Source organism: Buteo buteo, chromosome 2 (assembly GCF_964188355.1).
Source record: "Buteo buteo chromosome 2, bButBut1.hap1.1, whole genome shotgun sequence".
NCBI classification, from domain to species: Eukaryota; Metazoa; Chordata; class Aves; order Accipitriformes; family Accipitridae; genus Buteo; species Buteo buteo.
In genome coordinates, this window is record NC_134172.1 from 63,059,749 (window position 1) to 63,082,564 (window position 22,816).

Here is a 22,816-nt window from a genome sequence, read left to right on the forward strand (position 1 = left end):
GACCCATGCTGGACTTTGGGAAATCTAGACCCATTGCTGGACTTTGCATCTTGCTCTAGGCAGTTCTCCCTTAGGAAGAGCTCTAAGCCCACTGATGCCAGAGAAAACCCACCTCCTGGACTCTGGTCCAAGCATTTGCAGCCAGAGCCATCCCCGCAATGGGCCAGGCTGTGCCGGCACAACCTTCCCTTGGCACTGCTGGGAGGTTGAGAGGTATGACAAGTGGGGTGTCAAACAAACTCAAGAGGAACACACCTGCATACATGTTTTCGTGTGTGTGTATATGTATAAATATATACATAACAGCTCTGCAATGGGGAGAGGAGCTGGAAGCACACAGCCCTCAGCTGGTTAAGGTGAGCTTTCATACTACAGTAAGAAGCAGTTAGTAAAACAGCACTGAGACCTGGAAGACCACTGGAACAGCAGTCTTTACATTCTCTTCTTTCAGGCTGGATTTTACTGACGGGTCAGATAAATCCTTTTCTTCCCCAGTTGGTTCCTGAGATTTGCTCTGGATTAGAGAAAATGGTTAGTTGTAAGGAAAAGAACTCTACAGGAGCTGATCTAGCACTTAAAAGAGCGAAGAAAGCTATTTCATCATCCAGCCACCAGCTTGCTGAAGACAGGGGAGGGTGGGTAAGGCCGGCGAGCTAAGCAAGAAGGGATATCAACTTAAGAAATGCAAGGGTGAAGCTGGAAGCGTAGGCACGCTGCTGCTACGTGTGTGTGTGCGTGTCCGTGACAGAGTCGCAGCTCCTTCAGCCACCCCCCGTCTCCCTTTCTTGCTCCTGGTCATGAAGCTGGGGTGCCCACTCTCGGGTTTAGCGAGCGGCATTCTCCAGGGAGCCAAAATGTCGGGGGGGTCACAAAACAGAAGCTGATGAACCAACTGGCCAGCAGGTCTGCATTCAGCAAATAAGCCTGACCACACACACATACATAAAAGGACAGGGGATGCAAAGCGACTGCTGTCAGTCAATGGATGTGTGAGGAGCCACTGAACATGGTAATAAAGAGCCACACAACATGCGCATGAACTTTCCATCCGGACAGTTCATTGGAAGAGTTACCACGGCTTCTGCCAGTGTGAGTTCGCAGCCAGAGTCGGGGGAAGCCAGGTCAGCACCAGCCACGTCAGCATTGTCTTCTCCTTCGTGCTCCAGGACAACATCTTTCTTCAGAGAGAGAGGCTGGGAGGTGTCTCCTGAACCAGCTCCTTGCCCAAGGGCCAAGGAGCCTGCACTGGACGCAGGTCCCACCGGAGTGACTAGCATTGCCGGCGGTGAGGCAAGGCCTGTGTTCAAAAGCACGTCCTGTGCCAGACCCATCTTCCCCTTTGCTTTTGCTGATGTCTCAGCTTCAGGCACACGCTCTTGTCCCTCCTGGGCTGCCCTTCGCTCTGCTTCGCTTTGCTCGAACATCTTAATCTTAGAGGCCACTGAGGTTTTCCTGTAGCTCTCACTGTCCTGCCAGCTACCTGGGGCCACAGTGACATCTTCATGCTCCTGGGACACAGCTCCTGTCCTCCCAGCCACAAACATCAACAACTGAGACTCTATTTGATGTGTCCCACTGCTCGCTTGCTGCTCTTCTCTGCCTTCATAGATCAAGGTAGAGAGACGGTATGTTTTGCTTCCTTGACACAATCCTGCTACAGTGGAGTGGGAGTGCAGAACATCAGCAGCTTCTTTGGGACGAGACTTATCCTGTGGTGGCTGCCCTGGAGCAAGGTCACTGTCCCTGGTGGTTTCTTCTACTGCAGGGCTCCTGCCCTGCAGATCTTGTCCCACATTAAACTCCAAGTCCCAAGGTGGCTCTTGCACTTTGGGATCTGTAGTGTGAGGCAGCCCTTCAGCTATGGGACCCTCTTGGGGCAGGTCTCTTATTATGGCCTCAATCTGTTGTTTTGGTTCTTCTGCCTTGGGAGGCAGCTCTTCCATGTAAGGGCTTTTGTCATCGGACAATTCTTCCATCCCACAGCCTTCATCTCTGGTCAGTTTCCCTGATGTGGGCCCTATGTCCTGGGAGAGCTCTTTTATCACGGGCTTCTCCTGAAGCGGCTCTTCTGTGGCAGGGATTTTGCTCTGGGTTGCCTTCGCTGCGACAGGGCCCATGTCCTGGGCCACCGCTGCTGCGGCCGGGTCTCTGACCTGGATCGGCTCTGCTGCAGCACCTGTGTTTTCGGGCGGTCCTCCCGCAACAGGACTTGCACCTTGGTGTGGTTTACGTGTAGCAAAGCCCATGTCTTGGGGTTGTTCTTCAGATTCAGGACTGGCACCACTGGGTATTGCCACCTCTGCTACAGGGCTCATGTCCTCGGGTGCTCCTTTGCCTACTACAGGGCTTGCCTCCTTGCTTTCCACCTCTGCTGAGGGATTCACAATCTTGGGTATGCCCACACCTCTTACAGGGCTGGTGCCCTGGGACAGGTCTCTGCCCTCAGGCTCAGTGCCAGAGACTGGCTCTGCAGGGACAGGGCTGGATTGCTGGGGAAAGGGTGTCGGGGCAGGAGTGCTGGGTTTATCCCCCTCCGACCCCATGGTGGTGGGAGGGTGGCCCTGCCGAGGCACAACTGATGGAGGTGACTTGGTCTCTATCTCTTCCATCTGAAGAACCACTCTGGCACTTCCCTCCTTGTCGCCGTCTGCTCCAATCCTTCCTGAGAGCCCCTCCACTGCCATGCAGATGTCCGGGCTCTGTACTGGGCTCCCTTTGTGCTCCTCAGCCCTGCGGCCATCCCCTGCCAGGCCACACGGCTTCAAGGCTCCCACTGGGCTTTGCAGATCTGTTTCCTCTTGCCCTACCTCTTGGGAACATGGCAGGGCTTCACCTCCCTCAGGTGCTTTGCAGCCTGTCAGCCCAGCAGATGCTTTCTCTTGCTGTAGAGGCAGCCCTTCCTCCTGCCCCAAGGTAGGACATTCCACCAGGCTGGTCCCATCACAGCCTGTCCCCAGCTGCTCCAGTGCTTCAGCAGATTTTCCAGACAATGCCCTGTGCTGCTGGCTTGCTAAGGAAGAGGGTTGGAAACCTTCTGCCACAGGTGCCATGTGCCCAGATCCCTCCCTGGATGTGTTCTCAGTGGTTTCTGGTTTCTCCTCCAAGCCAGTCTCTGAGAGCAGGTGTGTTTTACTGTTCTTCTCCTCTCCCTCTGGGTCTCCTAAGTAGATGATCCTCTGGGTTGCAGAAGTCTCTGAGCTCTCATCACTAGCCTTCACTTTAATTTTCATGAGCTCTGTGGCTGTGGCCAGTACTCTGGCCTCCTGCTTCCTGGAGGCTGCAGAAGCACACTCCCTGGAGACCACCTCGTTTTCTCCCTGGGGAGGCTCTGGCCCCAAAATTTTGGTCCTCTGCCTCTCTTCAGGCTGCTGGCATGGCTTGGGCAGACCTGGCTCTCTGGTGGTTGCTTCCTCGTCCTCCTCCTGGGGCTCCTCTGCACTCTCAGCTGACAGGTGCTCTGCCTCCTGGCTGGGCTCCCCCCTGGCTTCCTTCTCATAGATCTCATCCTCCCAGACAGACTCAAAATCCTCTGGACTAGCGATCATTTTTGCTCTCGTCCGGGTATCCAGGGATGCATCTGCTGGCTCTTCCTGGCCTGCCACTTCCTTGGCTTTCCCTACTGCCATCTCCACTTTCGATACACTCGCACTCATTTTCACCTCTGAGGTACCTGCATGTGCTTCTTCTTTCTTGACTCCCAGAGCTTTCTTTAGAGCTACCGCTTCCAGCCTAGGAGTTTCTCTCTCTATAAATACCCAATGCTCCGAGCCCTGCATTGCAATTGGAGCAAGAAGAGTTAGCATCAAACATACTTTACCTAACTGCTGATGACTGCTGTCATGAGTAACAGAAAGCTGATCTGCCTCGGACAGGGCTGACTAAATTATTATTATTATTCATGCAAGAGTTGAGGCAGGGTCTATACAGAGAGCCTGGCAACTTGCTGATGAACAGAATAAGAGGCCTGATGCCATGATGGGGACTGAGCTCCTCTAGCCTCTCCAGGGATCATGTTTTGCTCTGGGCAGTGGCTCACTGACATACCTGCAGTATCTGCAGCTTTGTTGGAAGTACAGAAGCGGGAGCAATGCTCCCAGCAGACACATTAACAGCCATCAGGACATCTCTCATGAGGCAGGGGAACACAGCTGGTTAAACCCAACTGGGACTCCCCATCTGACTCCTGGTTTTAGCTGGCTCTAGCAATCTCCATGAGCAAAGGGTGAGATTTCATTGTAGGCAACGGTGTTTTGAGTAGCTTCACTCTCAGCTTCATCCACATGCCCTAAGACTATGTCAGACTGCCAGGAACATAAGCAGGAAAAGAAACCATCTTTAGGCATCAGAAAGGCCCTTTCCCCTTCCTACCAGACGCTGCAGCTCAGATTCACTCCAAAGTCCATCCTTTCTTTCCAGCTCTCCAGGGAAATCTCATCAGAAGCAATTATTTTGCAGAGGTTTCTAGCAATGCTGAAACCAAGCAGTTCAGAAAATGTAACCTGTAAAAGGTTAACTGTGAAATGTAAAAGAATACCACAGGCCTGGCCACTGAGACAGCTATGGGTACTGCAGCAAGGACCAAGCAAAGGTTGTGGAGCATCTTGCAGCAAGGACACAGTGGGTGTGTGATATACCACACAGTATATCTGTGCTGCTGTGCAGGGGAGGATGCCAGATTACTGTCACTATGTACACTTTTAGATTCACATGTTTGTCCTGCAAGACAGCTAAAGACTTCACAAGTGTCAAGAACAAAGCACTGCTAAAATTCAATCGCTTCTGGAACAGAAGGTAGAAAGAGAAGACAGCAGCAGAAAAACATTTGCACCGATGAGGAAGCCCAGCAGCATCCCCAGCCATCCTACTGTAGGCAGCACACGCATGAAGGGCATTGCTGCAGGCATCGGGCATGGTCCTGTGGAGTTCACCATGGGGCTGGCTCTGCCCATGACACAGGCTGCCTGGGCACCTGCCTGCGTGCAGAGCCAGCGTCACTTCTGCAGGCTGGGCAAGACTGACCCTCTGTGGCACCAGGATGCACTCCAGCCCCAGTGACTGGGAAGACTGGCTGCCCGCTCCCCGCTCAAATAATCCATGAAAACATGAGCCATGCCCCATGCAGGGATGTCTGGGTGAACATCTGGAGCAGTTGCACTCGAAATGGAAACCTGATAACTGATATTGAATAAGGGCAGACAGGGGGGCAGAGGGAAGCAGAGCGAGAGGGAAGGGAAAAGAAGGTGAGATTAGAGGAGAGATAGAAAGGACGAAAACCAATTACTAGTGGAAGGGCTTCCACAGGGAGGGGAATCAGAAAATGGTGAAAGCCCCTGGCAGAAAAATGTCACCTCCCAGCTCCTGCCTTCTTTACCAGGTGCCAAAGAAAGCAAAGCTCCCTAGGCACAGTGCCCCAGGCCTTGCCCTGGCAGCACCCAGGAAAGCAGCAGACCTCATGCCTGCCGCCCTGCCCCTGGCTCTGGCAAAAGTGTGGCTGCCCCCCAAAAATCCCTGAGGAGTGCCAGCAGGGCTGTGCCTGGCGGGGAGGCACCCCAGGGGCTGTGTGCGGGTATGGCCTGCCGCCGGGCCCCTGCGGGAACACCGAGCCACCTGAGGGCAGAAGTGGGTGCAGGCTCTTCGCGCTGCGAGGGCAGCTGCCAGGATGGCACACGTGCATTGCAAGCCATGCCACACACATGGCAGTAAGGGCATCCTCCTCCACAGATGGAAGACAGATCCTTCCTTGCCAGGGACTCTGTCATGGCATCTGCACCCTGCCACAGCCAGGCAGCCCTCTGTACCTGCGCTGGAGGAGCCAGGTCTTCAGGAGACCTGTCCCACGCCAGCTCCCTACAGCATCGCTTGCACAAGCCTCTCCAATATCCCTTTACCCTGTGCTCCCAAGCACCATCTGCTCTCCAGGTGCCTTCCTCCACACTTGCTTCCAATGCAGGTTTTATTTCTTCCTAGTCCATGGAAATCGCAACAGGGGCCGCCGGTGACTGCCAGGAGCTCCAGGTTGCACCTATGTCTTTCACAGTTGGGTTTGACCCATGAAAGCAACATTATCACTAACTCAGCGGCTGCACTGGGTCTGCTGGGAAGCCCCGGGTGGCCTCTGGCATTCCCTCAATACCAGTCTTCCCGTTCAGTAGCGATGCTTGGGGGCAATTCAACCAGAAGACTGCTTACTTTCCTGAGGGTACAGCAGCTTCTCTTCTGCTCCTGCAGTGCGGTCTCATCGCTAAACCCTTTCTGCAGACAAGGCAAGGATGGACAGGTTGTGAGCACATGTACAAATCTCTTCAGCGAAGCCTTCTCGTCCCCCTTCTCTGGCTGCAAATCAGACTCCTTTGGATGAAACCTTCCCTGGACAAAGATGATGCGTTTCTTCAGGCTCCTTCTCTGAGCTAAGGCTTGACATAGATGTTGTAGATCATAAAGCCTTAAGACAAGTCTTCTGAAGCCTGGAACAATGTGTTCATCCATGGCAGCACCTCTTAACCAGTAAAGAAAACCCAAAAGCTCCAGATTTATTTCCAAACCAGCTTCCTTCTCAAATTTTGTTGGGATGAGCACAGCCCACTCCAAGGGAACAGTCAACTACTGTGGTGTGATCTGAACTCTGCTCCAGAGGGCTCAAAGCCAGCTCCGGCCACAGCTCTGGTTCCACAGCTCATGGCAGCCCTTGTGTCTCCAGAGCTTGAGGACTCTTGGGGATGTTTGGAACAAATATCTGGATACTTGGGTATGTCCTCCACGAAAGAAGAGAACTTCTGGAGCTTTGGAAGTCAGTAGGCTGGCAGGACAGAGTGAGTGCCAAGGCAGGAGCTGAGTCTAAGAAGTGATGATGCTGGGAAGGATCTGTCCACAGAGCAACCTTAACTTCCCAGGGGATAATTTACTTTCACACTTACTGCCCCCCCCCCCCAAATGGATCTGCTCTGGGAACAGGAGCATTTGGGAAGGCCATTCTCACTGTGGCCTACACATCACAAGAGAAAGCAAGCTGATGGAAAGGAAAGAAACAACAGCATGGAGCAGAGACAGCCTTCTGCCCCTGCCAACAAGGCCCCAAACTTGGACAGAGCCCAGGGCAGGCAGGAGGCTTCTCCCTTTGCTGTCTTTCTTTGCTCCTGAGGGAGACCCAGCTCACCTAAGAGGAAAGCACGAGCCTCACGACAAGGAGGGGAGCATGAATCTGAGACATTGAGATACTGGGTTGCTTTGTCACCCAAAGCTGAAGAGACTCCCAGCACCTCCCAGGCCAGCATTCCGGTCCTCCAGGAGTGAGGACTGAGGGATGGAGGGGACGGTGGAGATGCATCTAGCTGGGGATGACAGATAATCCAGCCTCAGCACTGAGTGACTTTCTGGCTGAGTGTGATGAGAGCTCCAAGCTCCACAGATGTGCTGTCCTCATGTCATCACCCTCTTGGGGCCACAAACTCCTCATGGCAACCAAACGCCAGGAGAGGACAAATTCTTACATATCAGCTGCTGAGTCTCAGCCACTAATGCCTGGGGAGAAATCACCAGTGAGGCCACCTCAGCATCGGCACCCCAGCACACCCCTGGCACCCCAAGGGTCTCCGGACAGTGGAGGGGAAGACACTCTGAATCAAGAGATGTGTGTGCACCTCACTTCTGCCGTTTCTGTCCACCAGCTCTTAAATACTGGCATGTAGGGGGTCCCAGCGTGGACCAGAAGATGCTGCTGCAGAGCCCAAGCTTCACTGAAGATGCCTGTACCCTTGTTGAAGCCCAAGGCTGTGCCCAAGCCCTCACTCACACCCAGACTACCTCCTGGGGATGCGTGCTCCAGCCAGCCCAGGTTCAGGCTCCAGCTGTGCTGGTAGAGCACAGCCCACCGACGCTGGCAGCTTCTGTGCTAAAGAGGCAAGAGCGGGACCAGCGTCACCCCTGCCCCTGCCTTGTCTGCTCCCCTGCCCGATGCTGCTGCTGCTCCTGCTCCGCTGTCTTCCCTGGGGGTCCTCAGGCAGGATGTGCACCCCAGCACCACTGGGCAGCACAGTGGAGCATGGCTGGGTCCAACCACACCAGAATCAAGTCTCAAAGACCAGTTTTCTTCTGCTCAGTGGTATGTTCTCTTGGCTGTCCTGGGAAACAACCACCATCACGTGAGATAAAAACTGCATGCAAGCAGTGCTGAGAGCCCATGTTCCTCACCTGTGGGTACTGCACAAGGACATCAAAAGCAGCATGACCCTGCTTTGCACAGGCATAGTTCAACATTTCTGATGCCTCCAGATATGCCCTATTTCAGGGTGTCTGGGCCTGGGGAACTGTAACCATAGCCAAAGTGAAAGGAAAGCACGAGGGACTGCTAAAGACAGCTTCTAGCTGCCTGCCTGCTTGCACCTGGAGCGGACACCTGCAGAGTGCCTGTGCCATAGAGTCAGCACTGCCTCAGGACCCCCAGCACTGGTCTCCAGCATGGCCCCCTCACCCAGAGCACAGCCAGCCCTGGGGGTGCACAGCAGGGCTCCACTGGAAGGTCTCTCCCAGGACCCTGTCTCACAGCCCAGAAGAAACAGTCAGGGGAGCAGATTTCACCAACAGCCCTGTCCTGGCAAGGGATCCTGCCCATCACTGGAGAGGGGAGCCACCCTGGGGGGGCCAGCAAACAGCTCAAGCTCTGCTCAGAGGGCAGAAGCCATCTTGGCAGGCTGGAGGGCCCCATGGTGGGGGCAAACTGTGAGAGCGAGGGGTGGGGAGAGAAGGAGGATGGTGACAACCTCAGGAGAGGAGACAAGGCTTTTCTGCGTGAAAGACTCCATGCTTAGGGAAGCTCCGTGCTCAGATGTAAAATCGTCTGGGGTGTCCTCTTCCATTGTCTGTGCCAGCATGGAAACCCCAGCACCCATGGGGAAAGAGAGAGAGAGACAGACAGAAAGACAGAGAGAGAGAGAGAGAGAGAGCACATGAGAAGGAATGAAGGAACAAATGGTGGGCAGGTGGGTGGATGAGTAGATGGACGGATGAACAGAGGTCACAGCTATGCCAGCTCTAGATGCTCCATTTACATCTCTGCACTTTATATATTTGCTTGTAAAAGTGATGTGGGGTGAAGTCCCTCCTTCCTCTTCCCAGCTCAGTGCTTTGATGAGGGGCTGTGAGCTCACCTCTGCCCGGGTCACCCTGCAGCCCCAGGTCTCTGGTCAGTGCTGGGGACCAACACGCGCATGTGCACATCACGAATCCCCCACAGAGAGCCCTTGGCCCAGCTGCCCCGCAGCACCCCATGCCCTCCTCGCAGCCCAGCCCCATATCCCCTCACTTGCTCTGCAAGACTGTCCTGGGAGGGAGCCAGGGCAAAATGGGCCCTGCGTGTGGCATCCACCCTGCCTGGAGCCATGCCTACTGGAGCAGGCACAGGACTGGCTCCAGAGCCCCCATGGGGGAGAGAACACTGCGGAAGGGAGAGCAAGCAGGGAGGGTCCCTGGCAGGGAGAGGGCTTCCAGGCTGGCAACCAGGAACACAGTGCCACAGAGCACCCAGCTGTGCCACATCTGCGCCCCTCATGCAGCACCAGGTGCTCTGCATGCCCTGGCACCCCCAATTCCAACTCTCCAGGAGCCTTCCTTTCACACTTGTGGTCCCACTGCAGAGCCAGCAGGCAAAATGCCAGGAGAGGAGGACATGCGTGCAGGATGCCAGTGCGGCACCGCTCACCCCTCTTCCTACTCCCACCACCCAAGTCCCAGCTGCTGAGAGCACCATGGGGCACCTTTGCACAGGTGCCTGGTCCTGGTCTGCTGAGGACACCGCTTGGGCAAGAGCTGCAGTGGGCACTGCCACGCAGCAGCCCTGCTGGTACGAGGCATGAGGAAAGCCCCATCTCATGGACCAACAAAGCCACAGCCCAACTCTCAGGTACCCCCAAAACACAGCCCTCCAGAGAAGGATGAGAAGTTCAACCCCATGCAGTGCCTGGGCACAAGGGGAGATCACTACCAACAGTGTGAAAATGGTTAGCTCGTTACAAAACTTAGAGACAATGGCCTGGCCAAAGGTCCCCTTCCTCCATCCCGTGTCCCCAACACATAATTTCCACCATGCTCCCCCAGGGTAGTGCAGGAGGCAGAGACCCAGAGCCCAACAGGTGAGGAACACTTCCCCATGAACAACCTGATCCCCTCCATAAGAGAAGCAGCAGAACAAACCTCGCTGGCCTTTTCTGGGGTTCCCTTTGGTGTTTCATCCTCATGCTTGGGTGAGGAAGAGGCTGGTGAGGAAGGCAGCCTCCTGTCCCGGTCCCTGTGAACCAGCTTGCTGTTGGGCTCCTTCAGGGTCCGTTTCAGCTCATTGATGCTGGCCTGATGCTTCAGCAAAACATCTTCTGGCTTGTCTAAAAACTTGGGGAAGGAGAGAGGAAGATAACTATGATTAAAGCACCAGCCAATGCAAAAGAGATGATCAGGGACACTGGGAGGATTCGCTTCACACTGGGCTTGACTTTAGGGTCTCAAGAGCCAAATGAACAGCGTGTCAGAGCACCCTGGTCTGCAGTTCTCACTAAGACCATTGCAGGGAGCAGCAAAAAGGCAGCATGTGGCCAAACGCACATGGCAGGCTTTCCTCCATGAAGGGCAAAGCATGCCCCTTTGGCACCTCCAGCACAGCCCGTTGAGGACAAGCTAAACCACCTGGAGGGAGAGAGTGGGCTCTCCCTTGGGATCAGAAAGGGATAGGGCTTTATTGAAATACCAGCAGCCTCCTCTGCTGCTCTCTCCTGCCAGGCACAAAGGGAGCCTGGGCCTCTGTCCTAGCAGGGCAGGAAACCGGTGTTTCCAATGGAGCTCCTTCAAAGTGGGCTTCTGCCAAAGGGCAGGAGGTCAAGGGCTGGTCAGAGATGTCAGCATGGATCCCAGCCTGGATCACCATGGACCAGCCTGGGCCCAACGGCAGCCTGGGGTGGGGTCTGGCCTGCTGTGGAGAGAGGACAGCTCAGAGCGCTCAAGTGCAAGGTGGGGTTTAGGCGTTAGAGCATCGTTTTGTGACGGTACAGGTACCAGGGTGGCTCCCCTCGTCCTGCCACAGAGGTGGACAAACTGGCTCAGAGCAAGAGCAAGAACCCTGGCTTCTGCTTCAAACTCAAGCTCAAACCTCTTTTGAGGTTCGAAAGGAGTCACCTAAAATACCTCCCAGGTATTTCTCCTCAGCGACAACCCAGAGACCCAAAAGAGTCCCACAAAAAACCCTATCAAATTTTCCAGATCCTGAAGGCTCACTGTAACTCATGAAAAAACTCCCCCCATGGACCCGCATGTCTGAGCCATGGAGAAGTGCTTCACGGTTTGCCCACCTCTGGGCTCGGGGTGTGCTGGGGGCCAGGTCAGCAGCACATGCACATGCAGTGGGGCAAGCAATGAGGTGGGCAGGGGAGGGACCGGGACCACCGCCCCGGCGGGGTCTGCCCTGCGTTGCCGAGTGGGACGGTGAGGGCTGGGTGGTGCCAGCACAGCAAACCCCATTGCCTGGCCGTGTTTGCCCCCATCGACAGCTCCAGCGAGGATCTACATCCTGCTGCGAGCAGAGGGGAAACCCCCAGGGAGCAGCCGTGGATTTTAGGCTGGGATGAATTGTTCCCAATGGGGGGCCACCGCAGACACAGGAGTTTGTGCAGGGGATGGCAGAGCCATCTGTGACAGCCCCTCTCTGTGACAGCCCCCTCTCAGGCTGGGCAGATGCAGGCAGCTGCCCTCTGGCACAGGGGGTGGGTGCCAGTGCCTGCCCTCGCAGGCAGCTGTGCAAGCGCTGAAGGCAGCTCAGAGACTTATTTGCCCCCAGCAGGGTGGGACAGCAGCTGCAGTGCTGCGAGGAGCTCCAGCCCGGCTCTCCGTGGAGAGGAGCCATGCTGCGGGAGCAGGGGGGCTGCAGGAGAGCAGAGCCGCCGGGCAGGGCAGGTGACGGAGGCAGGTCAGGTTAGGCAAAAGCAGAGCACGGGTCGGGGCGCCAGCGGGAGCGATGGGACCAGCCTGCACGGGTGAGCTAGGGACGCAGGGCTGGACAGAGAGTAGACACGAGGCGAGGACATGGCGGAGTCAGCAACACGAGCAGAAGCCAGGTCTTCCCAACGGGCCAAGGACTTGGCGTGGGGGCCCGGCCGTTGCACCTTGGGAGGGCTCTTGCTCACACGTATGATTAGGACTACCTTACTTAGTGGGATAGAAGATGCCGTGTGCATGCTAGGGCAGATCCCCAGCTGTCTGCTCATTGGGCTTCTCTAGTATCCAACCCCCCGCCCCGGTGCATCTTGTATTCCAGTAAATAGGGTGACACACAGTGTTGCTTTGGAAAGGATGGACAATATGATGCACCAATGAGGACTAAGATACTCCAGAGAGAGAATACCTCCTGCTTGTGCCTGGGGGTTGTTTCGTGCTCCGGCTGGCAGCAAAGAGAGGGTTAAAAGTAACCAGCAGGGTCAGTCGAGGGAACTTGTCACAAACATCACAGTTAAATTGGTGGGCTGGTAGAGTGCAGAAGGACTGGACCCCCCCTCCCCTCGCAGAGTGCGGCTGAAATGGGCTGGGGTGTCCCTGGGCCAGCCCAGGGGGTGGGACAGGGAGTGGGTGGGCTGTGTCTGGGCAGTGGCAGACATGAGTGGGCACTGGTGTGCCTGGCCTGTCCCCATCCCCATCCCTGTCCCGGAGCAGAGCTGTTCCCAGGTCCAGCCCTGCCTGGGGACAAGCCTTAAGACCGCCTGGTGGGCGCTGGGGAATCAGAGTTGAGCCAAGCCCCTGTGACAGCCCCATTTCCACCAGTGAGGCCAAGAGCCATGTCCCAAGGGTCCCACCAGCCTGGGGCACAGCTGGCGGAGAAAGGGCTGCAGGGGACCATGCCCCGAGGTGACCCTTCCTGCCTGCAGCCCAGCCCTGCTGCCTGTGCCCAGTCCCCTGCCTGCCCTCTCCAGGTGTGAGCCAGCCTACCCCTCCACCTCCACCCTCCTCTGCCCGCTTCGTCTGTACCTTCAGCTCCTTTATTTTCGTTGGGGTGGTCACCTCCTCGTCCTCCGTCTCGGACCGTCTCCTGCTGCCAAACTCACCGTCCTCATCTCGCTTCTCACCCTCCGCCCCAGCGTCGTGGTTTTCGCTGACGGAGGCTGGGCGCGAGAACTCTGCCCATGGGGGAGAGCCTGGGTCACCCCAGCCCTGCCACCCCCAGCCCCAGTCCCCCAGCCCCTGCCCCACACCCTGCCAGCTCAGACCTGGAGGCTGAGGAGCCGCTTCCTGGTGGCCCCAGGGGTCCCAGAGCACAGGGAGATGGGGGAGCCCTGTCCCCACGCTGCCCAACCCCAGCCCTGCCACGTCCCCCTGCTCATGCGCAGCCTGAGCTATCGCTTGGGGTGGGGACAGACCCCTCTGCCATGGGGATGCAGTTGGGGACAGCCTCCAGAAGGAAGCCCGATGGCTGCTGTAGCCCTGCCAAGTGGGTTCGCAGAGCCGAGCCGAACAGCACTCCCCTTGCTCCCGCCAGCGGACCAATCTCCCTCCCCCTCCCCAATTTGGGGCATACCTCCGTCAAGGCTGCGAGACATGGTGTACCGTTTGCTTGAGGAGCGCTCGAAGAAGGGAGCCGGGCGGTCGATGAGGGCGCTGGCCTGCCGTGTCTGCGCCTGCGTCCGCCCGCTGTAGCGAAACTTGGAGCCCATCACCAGGAAGCCCTTGGGGGGTGGCTCCGGGGACACTAGCCTAGGGGCGAGACAGGTAGAGTGCTGTCAGCAAGCCCCAGCCGTGCCCCCCTGGCGTTGTCCCCCATGTGTACCCACTGCGGCAGAGGCAGTAGCATGTCTGCCTCCAAGAAGGGAGGCCTGGAGGTCTGGAGAAGGTCTCCTCACCTGAAGAAGGTGTGATGCTCTATGCAGACCTTCCAAAGACGCTTGGCAGAGCGATGGTTGGGCAGCTTGAAGCCAATGGTGCTCTCAAACTGTTCATACTTGGGGGAGACAGAGACACGCCGTTACAGGCAGATCCTGCCCTAGAGGACATGATGGGATGGGACCTGCCTTGCCAAGGTGCCCAGGTTCCCCTGGCAGGAGCCATGACAATGCAAAAAAAAGTCTTCTTCAATGCAGTGGTGGAAAGGTCCATGCCCAGTCCCACTGGGTGGTGGGATCATGCCCCCACATTTTTGGCCTAAGCACTTTCCTCAACTGTAAATGGGTTTTCAGTGCAAGATAAATTCCCTAAGGAAACAAAAACCTTTTACAGCTTGTTTTGGCAAGAGGGCATCACTCTCCATTTTAGATGCACTGTCCTTGCCCTCCTGCCTGCTGGAAAATGTGGGTGGAAATGCATTCTCCCATCAGTGCACATAAAAGTGAAAAGAGTGAAAATAAAGTCGGAAAACAAACAAAAAAGCCTCCTGATGGTTTTTTTGTGAAGCATGGAAGACACATCAAAAATGGCCTTCAACCCCCCTTTCTGGGCAACCTCCCTGCGCCAGTGGGGTCATGGCATCTGGCTAGTGGGGGAAGGAGCCTGGCGTGCCCTCAGCCTGCTGAAGTCACTCTGCCAGTGAGAAAATGAGAGCACAAACAAGAAAGCACTTGCTGAAAGCCTCCATATGTCACAGGAGATGCGCTCTCTTGGCCAGTGTGGTCATTAACTTGGGACCCTTGGGGCAGAGGCTGGAGCTAGGTGACGACTTCCCTGCCAGGCAGCCCCAGTCCAGCAGAGCAGGCACCCTGCCGTGCCCTGAGGCCGCACTGGCGCATGGCACCCACCTCACCCGGGCGGATCTTGATGTAGAAGTTGCTCCTCTTGTAGGAAATTTTTAGGATCTTGGGCCAGGCGAAGCGGTTGATCCTCAGCCGGTCCCTGTAGATGAGGAGGCCGTTGGCGCAGACGCCCAGCATGATGTCAATGCCCTCCGAGTCCTGGAGGAGGCAAGAGGGACAGGAGGAGACTGCTCAGCTGCCCAGAAAGAACCAGTCCAGCCAGCAGTGCCGTGCTCCCTCCTGCTCTGTGCTCTGCTACGGGGGACCAGCTGACAGAGAGGTCACTGAATCACAGACTGGTTGAGGTTGGATCTCTGAAGGTCCTCTGGTCCAACGCAGGGCCACCCAGAGCTGGCTGCCGAGGACCGTGTCCTTGTTGAACCTTCATGGTGGGAGGAAGGGGCTGGGCAGGGAAGGGTGTGCAGGCAGCAGGGCAGGATGGGGTGGCACTGCCCATCACTCTGGCAGCCCCACGGCCCCATACCTTGGCGTGGTGCAGGTCCACCCCATACATGGAGAGCTTCTTGGCGTTCTCCAGGAAGTGGATCTCCGCTTCCCCGGGGGTCATTCCCCTGCAAGGAGACAGAGAGGGGGACATGTGGCTGGGCATCTCATTGGGTGTAAGCCAGCTGTCTGGTGCCTTCCTCGCCACCAGCCTGTCCTCTCCTGGGGCTCACCGGTAGGTCTTGTGCAACTCCATGATGCGCTCCTCCAGCTCCCGTGTCTGGTTGGGGGCAAAGCGGAGCTCGCTGACGTAGTTGCCTATGTGTTCCTCGGCATCGTAGTCACCCAGCTCAGCCTGCACGGCGTAGGAGCCCAGCAGGGCATGCGTGACAAAGGAGCAAGGCAGGCGCCCCGTGATGATGTCCGCACGGAGCTGCAGGCACAAGTAGTATCTGCAGGAGGGGGTAGAGGGTGAGAGTGGGGTGGAGGTGCGTGCCCTCCAGAGCAGGCTGGGGGTCCCCGGGAAGCGGTAGCATGCACCCCACCTTGCACTCCAATCTGTGGGGGCCGCCACCTCCCACAGCCACCTTCCTGGCCCCACTCTGCATGATTTAGACATGCCACATGCAGCGGGAGGGCAGTGAGCCCGCAGACATCCTCCAGCTGCCCACATCCTGCCTGAGCCCCATCCCTCCACAAGCTCCCAGCCGATCCCCTGGGAGCAGCCCTGGCAGCTGTGCCCATGGAGAGGTGGTCCTCACCTTGTGATGTCCTCCGTGAGCTGGGCAGGGTCTGGAGGGTAAAACTTCACAGTGAAGGCAAAGTTCCAGGGCCCACCTAGGGAGGGGAGAGAGCAGTAAGGGCAGCATCCACGCTGGCTGCGTGCAGGCATGCAGGAGCATCCAGGCATCCACTTAGGGTCCCACTACTCTCCCCAAGCCCAGCACAGGGCAGGGACAAAGGAGCTCCAGAAGCTGTTGTGAGAACAGCCATCAGGACACCAGCATGATTTGGTTAATTCTCCCCGAACCCCTGGGGAGAGAAAAGCATCACAACTTCAGAGGCCATCAGCTCAGCATGACTACCAACGTCACAGCAAAAGCCTCAAATGTCCCAGAAGGTGACAATTTGGGCAACAGCCCTTCTGCTGCCCCAGCAAGGCAACATGATGGGCAAAGGCACCCCAGGACCTGTCCCAGCAAGCCCCCCACTCTTTTTCCCATCCCTGTCCTCCCTGCTCAGGTCAGGTGGGGATGGCGCTCAGAGAGGGACCAGGTCTCAGCCAGCTCTCTGGTGGCACAGATGGGGTCCTTTGCCCCCCACGCCTGTTATGACAGGAGGAGCAATGGGTAACAGGCAGCTGAACAAGCAACAGCATCACTGTCCCCAGGCCAGCTGCCAAAGGTCCCCTCCAGGGCAGGTGGTGAGGGGACCCACTGGAGGACAGCCACAGCCGAGCCATCCAGCAGCCCCGCAGGATGCCCCAGGGCTGGGAAGGATGGACCTTCCCTGGGCACTTACTGCGGATCTGCTTCTTGATCTCCTTGGAGGGGTCCAGCCAGTTCTGCAACAAGGAGACAGCAGGTCAGGGGGGCCCCCCACCATGCAGGGAACGGCCACAGAGGGACCCCCTGCGCTCACCTTCTGGCTGTCTGAGTCACAGAAGGTGAGGCCGAAGTAGTCCTTCTCCAGGAGGTTGAGATGCTCGCACACCATGTCAAAGAGGACCTGGCCTCGGGCGTGCTTCTGTCGGAGACATGGAGAGACTGATGGTGAGTCGGCTTCCTTGTGCTCCTGGAGATCTGGCAGGTGCAGGCAGCACCTGCTGGGTGCAGGTAGGGAGCACTGGGGAGGGTCAAGGGCATCCCTGGCCCTCCAAGTGACCACCAAAAGGTGCTGGGCTGCCTTTGAGAGCAGCCCCCTCACCCAGCAGCACCACTCTGGGGACACGCAGGCAGTCCCTGAGCTGCAGGTACGAGGCATGATCAAGCCCAGCCAGTGCAGTGCAGGCAGCAGGTCCCATGGTCCAGGGAGGACCTGGTGCCCACCCAGCTCATCCCCCATCACACCAGAAGAGTGATGCCAAACCAGAGAGGGGTCCAGCCAGCCCAGGCACCTCCACTCCAGACCAGCCAAACTGGGACAAATACGCTGCAGAGCTTGTGACAGCCCGCGCTGCCCATGGGACAAGCTCCTTCCCAACACCCTCCCTGCTGGTGCTGGTGGCGGCTGGGTCCCGAAGCATGGCATGACAAATAAGAGCCATGAAGAGCCCAAGCCATGCACAGGGATGGAGGGCACCCTCATTATCTGGTCCTTTGAGTTCCCCTGAATTTCCCTTCATTACTGGTGGCAGCGAGGCCCAGGCTTGCTCATGGAGATGGAAGAACAACCTCTCCCATGTGTGTTTCTCCCCTATTTACAGCCCTCCAGCCTGGCAGCTTCTGCCTCTCCTCTCCAAGGCATCCATTTACCGGAGCACCTGCACAACACGCCACAAGGACGGCAGCCCAGGGCACCAAGCAGCACAGCCCCAGTGGCTCGCTGCCCCCAACTGCAACCCTGAGCTCCTCCTGCCCTGAAAAGCTTTTCTAGCAGTTGCAGTCACCCTTCCTGGGTCTCCTCCCTCCTGCTGACCTGGGTTTGGAAGGCAGGGGCTCACCCATGGCATGTGCCGGAGTATTACACCGAATGGTTTGACTCCCCTTTTTGATTTTTACTGAATTAGGCCTTAATTAAGCATGTGGGCAAGGCACAACCACTCCCACGGGGCCTGTGAGAAAGAAAGAAGAAATGCAGCACCAGCCTTTCTACACTAAACCCTCTCCCCTATGCCCCAGGTGGCTTTTTTACAGAGCAGCAGCTCCCTAAAAGTCGACCCCATCCTTTACACCGCAACAGCAGAGAGCTCATCCTTATCCTTACCCATGCCCAGCAAGAGGCATTGCTCTGCTCATGAAGTTGCTAGTGAGCCTGCAACCCAGGTTTCTGCTTGCATGCTGCTTTTGCTTGGCCAATGCTATGGGGAGAGCCAGGGGAAGGACGACCCCACCAGGGCTCACGCAAGTTGCTCCTGTGCCCCGTGAACCCCCTGCAGTCCCTGGGGTGCTCCACTCCTTTTCTTCTGTGGGAGGGCTTCCATCTTCATGACAACCCATCTTTCCACAGCTTTGTGACAAATTTTACCACTAAAGCGGTAACAGTAGGCAGGGCTGTTGGGAGTGTGCAGATCTAAGGCCCTGATGCCTGTGCCGTGGGCCAGACCCTGCCACCGCTGGCTGCCTCACTCGTCCCAGGCAGCCACAGTGAGCAGGCGGCCATGCTCCTTACATTCATCAGTCCTGCGCAGCCAAGAACCGGGGGAGGCAGGACCTGCATACAGATTCAGGTCCGCTCTGTGCAGGCAGCTCCACACTGCTGCCAACAAAAACCCATCTGCCCGCTCGCCAGCAGCACGTGCAAAGGTCTCCCTGGCAAAGGCTCCAGGATTTCTGCTCCTGAACAACCTCAGCTTTTGCATTTTTAAGCAAAGTTGCCAGTCCTTAAAAATGTCCTTTCCACCAGGACGATGCCACAGGTCAGAGCAGCACTGCCTTCCCCAACCTGCAGGCAGGAGACAGCAGCAAACGCTGGGGACAGAAACAGGCACTCCCAGCAAGTACTTCTCCTCCCAGCTGCCTTTACCCTTGCAGCAGGGCCACAGGACCCTTCCACAAAAACCAGCCTCAACTCCTAATTTAATCCTGGATGTCCCCCAGCCTGTCCTAGAAGGGAGAGGTCCCCGTGCTGACAGCAGCTGAAGCAGCCCTGCAGCATCTCCCAATGCGAAGACAGCCACTGGCAGGTGCCAGTCCCTTCTGTCCCTCCCTGCAGTGACAGCCACTACCAGGGAAATGCACTCCGTGGCGCACACCCACGTGCAATCGTGCACGCCCACACCACACACTTGGGACGCTGCACAAATAGTGGGTGGCCCACACACTCAGAGCAGGGTGCTGGACCGCCTGCCTGGGCACACCGCCCTGCCTGCACACACAAGGATGCAGCCACAAGGATGTGCACGTGCATCACCCTTATGTACACATGCACACACACACACGCATGCACAATGCTTCCAGGCTCTAACACACCTCCCCGTGCGGTCCCTGGCCTGCCAGCTTTATGGGAAGGGACAGCAAGGGATGAGAAGTTGAACACAGAGAGGATGGACGCAAACCCGCCTGGGGCAGCCATGAGGGTCCACGCCTGTCAGCCTCTTCGCACCAACACACGCACACATGTCTTTCGCCTTAGCAGGTGGGACAGCCAACACGCTGTGCTCTTGAGGTGTTGGCAGACAGGCTGGCGCATGGACATGTCGTGCACATATTGTCAGGCTGAGCTCCATCCCCCATCTATTAAGCTTCTGCTTTTTAGACACTGTTTTCTATTGTGAGTAGCTACCAAATTTGGATTCACTGGGCTGAAATTCTCTGCTAGGGTCTGTCTTTCCAGATTTTCTCCTTATTTTGAAATTTCAACTCGAATAGCAATTTCTGCGGATCCTTTTCCCTGTGAGAGAGGTACTACAAAGCTGTCCTTGGAAGAGCCCTGACACTGGGACTTGCTAGGCTGGGCAGGGTCCCTGGCCTGAGACATGTCCGCTCCTTGGTGCCAGCGCAGCCCCTTGAAGCTGGACTCACCTCCACCTCGCATTCGTACTCAGAGGCATCGAGCAGGGTCACTCTGCAGAGGGCACTCTTCACTTTCTTGGTGGTTTTCTGGGGTGACTTCTGGGTCTTGCTGGGGGTTGTTTTGTCAGAGAGCCCGTCTGTCTCGCTGTAGTCCTTCTCCTCCATCTCTGTGCCCTGGAGCAGGGAAACACACAGGGTTACCCGGCACCACTACCAGGATGGTCAGACAGAGGGATGGGGAAAGCCCTCCCAGCAGAAGAAGAGGGAGCAGGCAGAAGAGGGCAGCAGATGGAGAGGAGACTGATGACCTCTTGGGAGTCCCTAACCAAGCCCAGTTCCCCTACCCCACGCCGCTGGCACAACCAGGGCCCCTGGAAAATGGATGCCCATGAGCCTGGGGTCACTTCAGCACCCGAAACCTCCCTGCCCAACTGCCTGGCACAGCAGGCAGGGCCAGGGCAGCACCGAGCCTGCTGGGAGCAGCACAGCTCCCCGGCTGACATTTGGGTGCAGCTGCTGCTCCAGCCCTGCCAGGGGCAGCTCAGTCCTGGGACACGGGGCCACCCACTTCCTCCCCCCGCCCCGGTTGGCAGCCACGGCAGTGCCATTTCCAGTACAGTCAGCACTTTGGGCTGCCATACTGCTCATTCTGCCTGTCCTGCCCGCAAGGACCTGTGCAGGCAGCTGGGAGGCAGCCGGCAGAGCCCATCCACTGCCCTGGTTGTAGGGGGCTTCTCTCCGGGATGTTCACCCGGGGCCGACAGCACAGGGGAAGGCGTCCGCCTCACCGGGCTCCCTGCAGCCCCCGCGCTGCAGCAAGGGCATGGCGATGGGCAGCAGAGAGCAGCGGCACGTCCCCTTCCCCTGCTATGCCTTCCCCTCTGCTGCATCTCATGGCACCTGGCCGTCATCCACTCACCGGCTCTGTATTTCGGGCATCGGACTGTGCCCCGGGCTTCTCATTGACCTCAGCGTCCCGGCCGGCGGGGTTGGTGGCTGCGGCGGTGGGGCCCTGCGCAGCCGCCTCCAGCTGCTGCTGTGGAGCCTCCTCCTGCGCGTTCTTCACCTCCGAACCGGGGCCCGTCTCTGTCGTCATGGCCGCTGGTCACCCTGCTCTGCCACCACCACCCACAAGGAGAGACAGGAGGTGTCACCGGGGCGCACAGGGATGGAGGATGCTGGCCAGGCAGCCGGCAGCCCGGGATGCCCCGACCACGTGTGCAGGTGTGGGACCTTCCCACCTCTGCCCTGCTGCCTGCACGCACAGATCTGCTGCCAGACACCCGGCTCCCTGTCTGCACCAGGAGGTGGCTTTGCAAAGGTCCAGCGGTGTGGGGAACGACACTCCTGGCAGCGACCCACCGCACTCACAGCAGTGTGGGGCTGGCCATAAGCCCCTGCTCACCCCAGCCCTGGGGCCTTTGGTACCTTCACTAGTATTTTTTATGAGTGGAAGGGTTTATTCCGGGAGGAAAAAACAGGCTGTGAGTCAGATTAAAGGCTGCACTGACACAGGAAAATGCAAACATGGACAACTCCACATATTGCATCTGGGATGGCTGGTTTTTTGCCCTCTGGACTTCCCAGCAGCAGCAGCATGCTGGGTTCCCACGGCCAGCGTGGCCGGACCCTGCGCAGCAGTCAGGACAAAACCTGCCTCCAGCTCCAGCTGCCTGTCCTGTACAAGACGCAAAAACAAACCCAGGGCCAGACAGGGGAGGGGAAGGCACTTTCCGTGCTGGGGAGCTCAGAAACATGTTTTTGAAACCTTTTTGGTTTTGAAACTTTTATGCAAATGCAACGTGGGGCTGGTGAGAGCTCCTGGGACAGCCCATACATGCACAGGTCACCGAACACCCTTTGTGACCATCACCAATCCACCACTTGGGCTGCTCAGGCCCCACCAGCTCCCCATTGCTGGGCTCCCCAGGCTGCATCCAGCCGTGCAGGACCAGCTGGGTTTGCCACCACCAGAGTGCCTGAGGGCTGTGGCTGTGGCTGGATGAGCTGGCTCAGTCAACAGCATCTGCCCACACGGTCACATCACCTACCTTGCCCACAAAGCAGCCACACGAGCAGCCCCAAGTAATGCCTGCAGCACCAGAAAAACTGCACTTTTTTGGAGTGTGGAAGCCCATATGGGATATTTCTGATATCTGTTTCTGGAATGATAGCCCACGTGGCACGGGGAGGGAGCCAGCTTCTCCCTGAGCTGCCAAACCCCAGGCTTTGCCCCAGCCCTAGCAGCACTAATGCAAGGATGAGGTCCCAGCACAACTCCAGGCCATGGACCCGGCCACCCTGGGGCTGGAGGAGTTGCTTGGTGACATGACATCCCACCACCATCACCTCCTGTAAGTCCCAACTACCTAAATGCTGTTCTAGCAGGTATGGGAGAGCAAGAGCCCAGTCAGGACCATGACCTAAGGCAGGCAGGGAAAGAGCACTTTTAGAATCACAGAATGGTTTAGATTGGAAGGGACCTTCAAAAACCATCTAGTCCAATGCCCCGGACATGGGCAGTGACACTTTCCACTAGACCAGGTTGCTCAAAGCCCCATCCAACCTGACTTAGAACACTTCCAGGGATGGGGCATCCACAGCTTCTCCAGGTAACCTGGTCCAGTGTCTTGCCACTCTCATCGTAAAATATTTCTTCCTTACGTCCAGTCTAATCCTACCCTCTTTCAGTTTAAAACTGTTTCCCCTTGTCTTGTCACTACAGGTCCTGCTAAAAAGTTTTTCTCTGTCTTTCTTTACGCCCCCTTTATACAATGAAAGGCCGCAGTAAGGTCTTCCCAGAGCCTTTTCTTCTCCAGGCTGAACAACCCCAGCCCTCTCAGCCTCTCTCCATAGCAGAGGTGTTCCATCCCTCTGACCATTTCCATGGCCTCCTCTAGACCCGCTCAAGCAGGTCTGTGTCTTTCTTATGCTGGGGACCCCAGAGCTGGACAG

The 22,816-nt window shown here is 57.2% G+C and overlaps 1 protein-coding gene across 6 annotated transcripts in view; it reads right to left on the minus strand.

Annotated features, from left to right (window-relative positions):
* The window catches only part of EPB41L1 (erythrocyte membrane protein band 4.1 like 1), a 70,886-nt gene that overhangs the window by 11,037 nt on the left and 37,033 nt on the right, over positions 1-22,816 (minus strand). Inside the window, exons 2-16 of one of the 6 annotated variants that reach the window (XM_075058323.1) lie at positions 20,781-20,976; positions 19,871-20,035; positions 16,830-16,934; positions 16,710-16,752; positions 15,950-16,025; positions 15,422-15,640; positions 15,229-15,316; positions 14,751-14,903; positions 13,863-13,960; positions 13,541-13,716; positions 12,994-13,142; positions 10,186-10,377; positions 8,757-8,855; positions 1,074-3,770; positions 407-514 (exon numbers count right to left, since the gene is read on the minus strand). In XM_075058323.1, coding sequence (XP_074914424.1) covers positions 407-514; positions 1,074-3,770; positions 8,757-8,855; positions 10,186-10,377; positions 12,994-13,142; positions 13,541-13,716; positions 13,863-13,960; positions 14,751-14,903; positions 15,229-15,316; positions 15,422-15,640; positions 15,950-16,025; positions 16,710-16,752; positions 16,830-16,934; positions 19,871-20,035; positions 20,781-20,957 — 4,545 coding nt within the window. In that variant the 5' untranslated portion in view covers positions 20,958-20,976. The remainder of the gene's footprint in view (positions 1-406; positions 515-1,073; positions 3,771-8,756; positions 8,856-10,185; positions 10,378-12,993; positions 13,143-13,540; positions 13,717-13,862; positions 13,961-14,750; positions 14,904-15,228; positions 15,317-15,421; positions 15,641-15,949; positions 16,026-16,709; positions 16,753-16,829; positions 16,935-19,870; positions 20,036-20,780; positions 20,977-22,816) is intronic. The other 5 variants (XM_075058280.1, XM_075058289.1, XM_075058296.1 and 2 more) reach the window with 5 other exon arrangements.